The sequence below is a fragment of the Syngnathus floridae genome, chromosome 22, assembly GCF_059516105.1.
Source record: "Syngnathus floridae isolate MCC-2025c chromosome 22, RoL_Sflo_1.0, whole genome shotgun sequence".
Taxonomy (NCBI): Eukaryota; Metazoa; Chordata; class Actinopteri; order Syngnathiformes; family Syngnathidae; genus Syngnathus; species Syngnathus floridae.
Window position 1 is genome coordinate 4,809,381 of NC_142434.1, and position 9,867 is coordinate 4,819,247.

General features: G+C 40.7%; 1 protein-coding gene across 1 annotated transcript; it reads left to right on the plus strand.

Moving 5' to 3' along the window:
- The first annotated feature begins 258 nt into the window (after positions 1-258).
- LOC148379369 (tetraspanin-8-like) lies at positions 259-9,844 on the plus strand. Its single transcript, XM_088366942.1, has 11 exons — positions 259-410; positions 4,769-4,838; positions 6,734-6,812; positions 7,007-7,072; positions 7,433-7,549; positions 8,184-8,258; positions 8,346-8,441; positions 8,507-8,596; positions 9,220-9,288; positions 9,357-9,440; positions 9,506-9,844. The coding sequence occupies exons 3-11, from the start codon at positions 6,753-6,755 to the stop codon at positions 9,638-9,640; spliced, it is 792 nt and encodes a 263-aa protein (XP_088223068.1). The 5' UTR covers positions 259-410; positions 4,769-4,838; positions 6,734-6,752; the 3' UTR covers positions 9,641-9,844.
- Positions 9,845-9,867: the final 23 nt, after the last annotated feature.

Genomic DNA, 9,867 nt, shown 5'->3' on the forward strand with positions numbered 1-9,867 from the left:
AACAGCTCGGCAGTTGCTACGCAACATAAAATTCTCTTCTCAAATCCAGTGATGATAAAATGTTTGCTTGACCTTTGAGTTCATTTTGAATTATGACTTGGAGTAATCATAAAGCAGTTGATGTTTTATTTTATTTATTTAACAGCATTTCAAATTCTAATCTGGATTGCTTTCCAGTCTCATTCCATCTGTATTTGCCCCGCCCCTTCCTTGTGTCTCCACCAATCAGCTACTTCCTTATTCTGTCCAGGTGTGCTTGTCTTCTGTTTGTCTTTGTCCAGAGCTCCTTGTTTTTGCAGTTTCTCCATTTTGGATTTGCAATCACCCTGGCTCACCAATGCTTGATTTTTTTGTGGCTCAACCTCCAACATACCAACTATGGAAATAATCTTCAATGTCTCCAATCAAAGGTAAATCAATTGTTTTTTTTAAACTCAAAACATGCATGCAAACATGGACAGTGATTTTTTTCCCCACACAGCACATTTTGAAAATCGCTGGTTTTGGTGTTGCACCCACTAATTAATTCTAGCTCACTGTTGATTCAAGAGAGGGCTCCAATTGAAGGAAAAGTGAATTACTGCTTTCAACAACCAGGCAAGATTGCTCCAGTCAATCACAGGGCAGTCGGTGACAACTGTTAAAAATTAAGCTGGGTCGTAAATTACCGATTGAATTTAAAAAAAAAAAGGCCCTGGGCTGGATTTTATCAAGAGTTCTGCTGATTGTCAGTCTGTTCAGTACCTCCACTTCAATCAGCATGTTGAAATTCTCAAGTGCAACCATTTTACAAAGCGGAAATATTGCCAATCGCAAAACCCAGATGCCCTACAAGTGCACCGTACCAGTGGAACAACTTATTCACAACCTAATTTTCAGTGAACGACTGCAATTTATCAATTGCTTGTCCACTGTTCACAGGACGTTAGCATGTTATGCTAGCCAGCCTAGCTACTTGATGTTAGCGATATTAGCTGTCTTTTGTCATTGTATGAACAGATTAAAAAGAATGTCGGAAGTGAACAGGAGCACAGCTCCTAACCCTAAGCACAGCAAGAGCAAGCCTAACCCTAAGCCTTAGCACAGCAAAAGCGAGAGCAAGCCTAACACAAACCCTAACCCTAAGCACAGCAAGAGCAAGCCTAACCCTAAGCCTTAGCACAGCAAAAGCGAGAGCAAGCCTAACACAAACCCTAACCCTAACCCTAAGCACAGCAAGAGCAAGCCTAACCCTAAGCCTTAGCACAGCAAAAGCGAGAGCAAGCCTAACATAAACCCTAACCCTAACCCTAAGCACAGCAAGAGCAAGCCTAACCCTAAGCCTTAGCACAGCAAAAGCGAGAGCAAGCCTAACACAAACTCTAACCCTAACCCTAAGCACAGCAAGAGCAAGCCTAACCCTAAGCCTTAGCGCAGCAAAAGCGAGAGCAAGCCTAACACAAACCCTAACCCTAAGCACAGTAAGAGCAAGCCTAACCCTAAGCCTTAGCACAGCAAAAGCGAGAGCAAGCCTAACATAAACCCTAACCCTAAGCACAGCAAGAGCAAGCCTAACCCTAAGCCTGAGCACAGCAAAAGCGAGAGCAAGCCTAACACAAACCCTAACCCTAACCCTAAGCACAGCAAGAGCAAGCCTAACCCTAAGCCTTAGCACAGCAAAAGCGAGAGCAAGCCTAACACAAACCCTAACCCTAACCCTAAGCACAGAAGAGCAAGCCTAACCCTAAGCCTTAGCACAGCAAAAGCGAGAGCAAGCCAAACACAAACCCTAACCCTAACCCTAAGCACAGCAAGAGCAAGCCTAACCCTAAGCCTTAGCACAGCAAAAGCGAGAGCAAGAAAGGCTGCAGGGACGTGAAGGAAATAATCTATAAAATGAAAAGAATTGACTGTTTATTTGAACAGGGACAACATACATTGAATTTTCCCCCCCTATTGAATACATAACCAATGTCAATTTTGGATTCACCCTCAAGATAATCACGATTAATTTCCTGTCAACATTCTACCTTGACACCTAAATTGTGTTCTTGATATCCACTCAAATTACAAGAAATTATTAAAATGATTTTTCCCATTTTAATGTGTGAATAGAAACTCGCATGCCCTTCAGTAAGACTGATCTCGCAAAGTAATTTTTCTCATTAAACTCCTTTCAACCGCCCAGTTAGGATTAATAAATCTCATCGCTCTATTAATCCTCATGTAATTAAACAGGATTTCCGTCATTCTGCTTGGTGAAATATTTATCACCTGTGCTGCTAGCAAACGTGTATTAACCAATGTCTTAACATTTAGGCAATACTATTAAAAATTTGAAAACTAATCACAGAATCTTAAAATGGAGTGACGCCATCATAAGATTCATATGCTCCCTCTAATACTCCAATTTGAAAAGCATTTAGAAATCTACAGAAGGCGCCAAATGTTTATTTTAATAGCAACACGGGTCGAGCTGGAAAGTCGAATTTTTCTTCACTGTTATTTCCGAGCGGCGAAAGTATGTCAGCAGCCCCTTGGATGTTAAGAATGCCTCTCCGCGAGATTGCCGGTGTTTATCTGCTCAGACGGACTGGTGCCTGGAGGCGCTGCGGGCCTCTTTGTTTCATTAGCATCATTTGATTACCAGCGTCTGAATGTATCACTGGCATCACATTCGCAGCTGAAGGCGCCGTCTGTGTTTGAGTGGGATGATAGTGGAAGGAATGTGACTCAGAGCCAAAGACTCGGGCGTACGGCTCATCCTCACGCCTATATCGGAATGGGGGAGGGGCAACTTATTAGTTTAGCTAATTCCAAAACGGTTAAAACCAAAAGGATCATCAAACATCAACACTACGCACCTAGCATGTGCACAATTGGGAAGTCATGCTACGTAAATAACGAATCAGTCGTTAAATTAGTCAGTATAAGCAAAGAGGCTCGTTAATGCTATTAGCTAGCATGCTAGTCTTAATGAACTCAGCTTTTAACAATATTAAAAAAGCAGTCTATTCATAACTCCGGGAAGAATTACGTCACATTTTATATCTTTGCAAACCAGGCTGCCTGGTGTGATTAAGTCCGGATGATGTAAACATGTTTTTTTTTTAAAGTACAAGGCAAACAAACACAGAATCAGGCATCCGATAAAAGTGTCAGGAGTTGCTTGGCAACAGGCGCAGAGGTGAAGTGCAGAGCAAAAACATTACAAAAACAGAAAACTTTGCCAGATAATTATGAACAATTCTTATCAACTAATGATTTTCTTTGAAGTACAGTTCAGTTATATTTAACTTTGAATCCATTCAGGGGCACAGTCAGCCATTTCTGATTCAAATTTACTGTGAGGAATTATAACGCGAACGTTAACGCTTGATGTTAAAAAGGCGCTCTATTCTTTATCTGGCTGCCATGGCGACTGTGGCGCATTCAAGTCGTCAACCTTTAGTTGAAGGTGCTCGATATTTTGTTCAACCACGAAAGGCCGGCCTTGGTGGGTTCGACTGAAAAGATTTGAGCTGCAGAAAACGTATTCTTTTCAATATTAGCGGGCCAATGAAAGCAAGTCATTTAAGTCCCTCCCTTTGCCAAGGCAAGCTTTTATCAAGTCTGACAATTCGCAGTCAGAGATGAGATGACATCAAACAAACGAGCATCGTCAAATCGGCGGCAAATTTTTAACCTGACCCCATCAGTCAGCGACATCAATTCTCATTAGTCGTCGTCGGAAAAGCATTCGCAAGATTGATGACCTCATTTGTCATTTTCACAAATTCCATTCTGCTTGGCACATCAGAATCAAAAGTTTTTGATATCCAAATCTTTATTTAAATAGTGCGACACATGATCCTGTTGTTTTCCGATTTCCACGCACTGTATCAGTTTCATGAAAGTGTCCCAGTCGCCCACTCCACAAAATAATATTTTTTTTTTCCCCCCTCCGCTATCTTTTTTGTATTACTGTGTAATGAGGACTCATTCTTTCCAGTCGTTTGCTTTCATTCAAATGGTTTGTTGGGCCTTTCCCTCCATTTGCCCTTCAAACACCATTCATCCTTGCGGCGCCATGGCAACAAGGAACACTCACGACAAAGCAGCGACCGATATGAAAAAGGTTTTGTGAGATAGAATTGAAGGAAATTTGAAGCGTTTTTGATTCAAACGTGTGACTTCAATCAGGTCGCTTTATTATTTTTGTATACGTCATACAGATCAAAATTGACTCTAACTTTATATAAAGCGCAACTCATTTGATCAATTAAATTGTAATTGTAAACTGGTGAGTAAAAATGACAAAGTGAAATTAGAATTGCCCGCCACATCTCAAATTCAAAAACACAAACCCAGCTTAGACTGAATCTACAGTTAGAAACCCATAAATACTCTTAAAAAAGACTTTTTTAAAGTAAAAAAACATTTTGTTTTTATGTTATTGTAAATTTCCCCCCCCAAAATTCTTAAACATCAGTTTTAAAAATGCACTTGAAAACTAAATATCGACTAAAATGGTTATCAATTTTGTGTTAAGCGGGATTGTCAACTGCTGAATTTAACTTTAACTAATCTAAATGAGTAACTTAATGTAATCAGGACAGGAGACGTAAGCTATTATTTCCGGAGTGATTCTACTGACACCTGGCGGTAATAACAGCACACTGCAATAAAAGATGATTTATTTTCATCAGCAGCGATCAAACAAACCACCAAACATTCTGGAAAACAAACTAACAACGGACTAATCCTTGGAAATATTATCCTAATTTCTGATTTATTTTCATTTTAACAGCGGGAACAAAATGACGAAGATGAACATCTGGTTGAAAAAGAGTTTCATCATGATGACAAGCTTGATGATGGTGAGTTCCTTTTTTTTATTTTATAGTAATATATTAATAGAATTAGAAAAATGAATTAAATAATGATTCAATTAAAATGTATAGCGCACAAAATCGTTCAGTTGATGTTAAGTAGTACAGACATTAGTTTTGTAACATAACGTCTGTGATTCTTTGTCATACCGCCAGAGGGAGCCCGCATAGCACTTACTGCAGCGAAACGTCACAACTGTCAAACTATTTTTCTTAAACATGTCTGTATGGAATCGATAGGAAAGTTTATTCTTTCCTTCATATCTTTCTTTCTCTCTTTTTCTTTTTTCTTTTCTTTGTTGTCTCTCTCTCGTGGTTGGTGGCACACAGCTTCCATGTTGTGCAACTTGGCCTTCTGACAGTTTAACTGTCATCGGGCTGGTTTTTCATCTGCGCCACGAATGCTGTGGCAAATGTTTTGACACTTTAAGAGCCTCGGCAGGCACCCGCGACAATCATAACCTGTCATGTTTACCCCATCCACTTCCTCTTTCTATCCACGCTGACCTGGAGGATAATGTAAACGTTTGGAGCTTTAATACGTGACAGAAAATAGCAAGAGCCGTCTTTGTGATGGTTTGGGGAGAGGAGAAGGAAGGGGGGGCAAGCTCGCCAAGCATGTGGATATCTGGCCCCGGTTGTTTATGTAAACGTGACGTGTGAAGGAGTAAACGCAAGGTGACGTGTTGCACAGATGGTTTTCTGCTCTCAGCGTGACCCCCAGAGGTCGGCCCAGTTGAAGCTTGGAAACATGCTGGGCCTTTTTTTTTTCTTTCTCAGAAACTTTTCTTTGTGTGTCTTTGGCATGTGGAGAAATTGACAATAAAGCTGACTTTGACTTTGACTTTGACTTTGAAACAACTCACAATGTTTGAGGAATAGCCCTCAGGATTCGTTCATTTATTTTCACGTAATTCAGGAGTGGACAAGAGTTGTGTGAAAATGAACTGCAACAAATTAGCACAAGGAGCTGCTGTAGGTCACAGCTCACACTTTGACACTCACACAAATGGATTTCAGTCTTGTTTGAAGAGTCACAAAAGCAACAAAATATTAGCAAGCGGGGTCAATGATCTGTTAAAACGCTCATTTACTCTTTTTCTCTGCTTTTTGGTCAGAAACTGGTGTGTGTCCTCCTCCTTAGCTCCACCAGTGTCCAGCTATTATGTGTTTTGGGGAGGAGGGGTGTCTGGAATGGATTCATGGAATTTCCTAAATATTATTCTCGGTGATTATCGGAAGCTTATCTTGACAGCCTGCTTCCTTTTTGAGGGATGAAAGTGTAAGCAGGAATAAAATGCTCAGTTTTAGATTGTTTTTTGCAGTGCTAATCAAATGGCTAGTGTGTGTGTCGTCTGCGGGGGTGGGGGGGGGATTCTTGTCACACAAGAAGACAATGTGTGCTTTATTATGGCTGAGAGGGAACCAAGTTGCACCATGGCTTTTTTGTCCGTTCATCAGCATGTTTTTATTCCTCCTTTTAGTCTTAAAGGCACCCTGCCAAAATAATTGAAGAATTGCTTCTAAGCATTCCATAGCACGGGACACATCTGGATGAAGGCGCTGGGGAAGGAGTTTCCCCTCCTTACATTGAGAAAAAAAAAGTGCGATGGATGAACAATGTGCACATCTGTTGAGCTTTCTTCCCGAAAATCCTTGGTTTCGCCCCCTCCATCCCCACCCCCAAGTTCAGTCCCCAATGCAGTCCTAATCCCGCCCCCCCAGTTTCCTCTCCTCACTAGCAGAACAGTTCAGAAGGAGGGGGGGGGCGCGTGTAGGATTTTTTTTTTTTTTTTTTTTTGCCTTTTTGTTTTGCACATTTGTAAGCGTCACTGTTGAGAAGACGTCGTTACTCTTCTTTTTTGTTTGTTTTAACACTACAGGAGGATTGCAGGAGACAAAATGGGGAAAGTGAACATCTGGTTGAAAAGGAGTTTCATTATTGTCACAATTCTGATGGCGGTGAGTGTTTGTTTTTCTCCAATGCATATGTTTCCACTTCATTTCCAGTTTCATTATGTAGCATGATATTGAGGCTCGCCTGACAGATTTTCAGAAAAAGACAATCTATCTGTAACAAAGTCATATCGAAACTTGTAACGTGTCACGTCGTGTGCTGTCACTGATCATTTTTTTAATTATTTTTTTCATCGCAGACTGTCGGCGCGCTCATGTTGGCCGGGACCCTTTTCAGCCACGGGCACTACCATCAGGATGAGCAGGTAACGCCCCCTAACTGCCAAATCTGGTTTATCTCTCCGGGAATGTCGTGCGTCACATAAAGACGAAAAGCAGACAAAGTACTTAAATTTATTACTTTAAAAGCTTCATTGGAGGTCACGTGGATCAAAAGCTATCTATGGAAGGGACAGCGGTTTGCTAGCTTTGGTGATTTCTCTTATTTAAATTGTTTGGTGTCCCGCAAGGGTCAATGTTCAGCCCTTCATCATTTGTTATGTGCGTCATTTGTGAGGTGGAACAGAATGGTGCAGCAAAACATGTAGACAGACAATATAAATATAAAGGATACAGTATGGCGGATACTTGTGATCATAATAATGACGACTTTAACAAATCCACAGTTTGAGGATATGCTCGTGGGCATCAACACCATGTACGTTTTGTCCATCACTACTCTGATACTGCCCATCATCGGCATATATGGTGCATGCAAAGAGAAGAGATGGGGGCTCATTGTGGTGGGTGAACACACACACACACAAACGCACACTTACACACATGAGAACAGAGTTGGCAAAAAAACTCGTATTTAAAAAGCAGAATGATTCTAAAAGTGGGGTATGAAAACCACGAGTGGTGTCAGCGGCTCCCTCTAGTGGACAGGTGTCAAACTCAAGGCCCAGGGGCCAGATACGGCATCATTTGATGTGGCCCGCGAAGATAAATTGTGCATCAAATTCGTATGTCGTTACTAGAATTGCAAATTGTCTTCACTTTTGAATATTTGGCCAGTTTTTATTCGTCTGATTTGAAAACGAGTTATTTGTCAGTTTGTTTTGTAGCTTTTACTGTATATAATATGAGGTTCTCTTACATTTATTTGGGTTGACAGTCATAATGGGCCTCCGGAAGAAGCTATGACTACAATGCGGCCCGCGAAAAAAATGAGTTTGACACCACTGCTCTAGTGGTACCACTAAATTTAATCCATTGTAGAGTTCAGTTGTATTTTCTTTTCGGAACTCGGACAAGGTGGAAGGAATTATGAAAAGGAAAAAAAATACATAAAAAAAAGCTGGCATTTGAACAGGGGTGTGTAGACTTTTTATATCTCCTGTGTTTCCCTTCCGACTTTTGTGTTGTGCATCTCAGTTCACAGTTTTAAAGATCCTGGGCAGCCTGTTTCTGCTTTACATAACCATCCATGTGCTGATCGTGCACCCCATGGTAATTCCCAGACATGTTTTCTTCACGTTCTTGTCAACTCTGATGAATGACACCACAACTAATCCATGCGTGTGCTCTCATTTGCAGGTCATCAAGATCGTGTCTAAATTATACCTAGGCATGCAACCGATTAGCAACGCCACTGAGATCGATATGAAAATCCTGCAGAAGACCCAAATAGAAGTGGGTGACAACAGCTGGCGTAAATACAAAATGGAGGACTTCTTGTTCTTATGTTTACTTTCTAGATGGAATGCTGTGGAGTGGAGCAGGGCTACACGGAGTGGGGCTATAACATCTCCGAATCCTGCCTGTGCAATAACATCTGGGCCGATTGCGTGAGTATACAAAAAATAACACCGTGTTGCAAAACCCCATTTAATTTCTGCTCTCCATTTACTAATATTTAACCCCGCTTTGCTAATCTGTTACCGCAGTTTACTCACTTGTACCCTCAGTTTGCTTCTAAAAAGCAACAATTATTCCAAAAAAATGCTTCAAGATGTTTATTGACATTCCCAGTTGGGGTTTATTGTTAAATTAAAGATCAAACAAACAGTTACACTTTCTATTAAATCGCAATTTAGCTAGCTATCTTAATGCTAACATATACAAAACTAAGAAAAGCGGCATCGATAGCACTGAGTTCAATGTATTTACTGAATAATACTGCCCTCTTGTGGCCAAGGACTGCACAGCAGAATACGTTCCAACTGTAAAAGTCGTTTCTTTCTTTTTAGGTTTTTTTTTCGATTTATTTCGAACACATCCAAAACAAAAAAGAGATTAAAAAAAACACTTTAAAATTCCATATATAAGTCCATACAATAAACCAACAAACTGAGAAAAAAAAAAAATATATATATACATAAATAAATAACTCAATAAAGAATGCTCGAAAAGGAGTCGGAGGTAGCATAGCTTTTTTAGTTATGTAAATCCAAGTTTTTTTGTGTGACAGGTTGCGGTCCCCAAGAACAGCAGCCTGTTCCAGCTCGCAGAGGACAGGCTGGTCATGATTTATAAAGAGGTACAGGAAACTTTTATTGAACGCTCACTAATGTTTATATAATATTATAATGTGTGTGTGTGTTGCAGCCATGTCTACCAATTCTGATTTCACATATAAACTTGGCCATGAGCGTCGTGGTGGGCCTTTCAATGGGCCTGACTTCACTTTGGGTATGGACCTTCTGGATGTTTGACAATTCCGAGCAAGGACTTTAAATGGTCTTGTATCTCCCCAGACGTTGTCGTGCGTGCTGAGTATCGCCATCTTGTGTCAGCTAAGAGAAAAAAAGGACACGCTGGTGGTGGCGTATAGTCGAGAGGCCAAAACGGGTAACTACGCCGTCCTCGCCGAGCCGGCGGAGCTCACCTGATGGTCTGGACGCACCTCAAAAGTCACGTGTGTGAAATCAGTGCTTAACCTAACCAAACTTTGATTAGTGAATGTTGTCTCGTGTGCAATTGAATGCAATTATGGGATTTCTCGAAGGAATTCCGTGAGGATGTTTTTGCTGTGATGTTTCTACAATTGTTTGTTTTAAAATTGAATTGTGCAATAAACTGATTGCAATTTTTTTTGCCCCTGTTGGTAAAAGGAGTT

Excerpts from the sequence above, each read along its gene's own strand:
- LOC148379369 (XM_088366942.1), top strand. The coding sequence starts at position 6,753 with ATGGGGAAAGTGAACATCTGGTTGAAAAGGAGTTTCATTATTGTCACA. Across the intron at positions 7,550-8,183 it reads AGAGATGGGGGCTCATTGTG|TTCACAGTTTTAAAGATCCT; the intron begins GTGGGTGAACAC and ends TGTGCATCTCAG. Across the intron at positions 8,442-8,506 it reads TGCAGAAGACCCAAATAGAA|ATGGAATGCTGTGGAGTGGA; the intron begins GTGGGTGACAAC and ends TTTACTTTCTAG.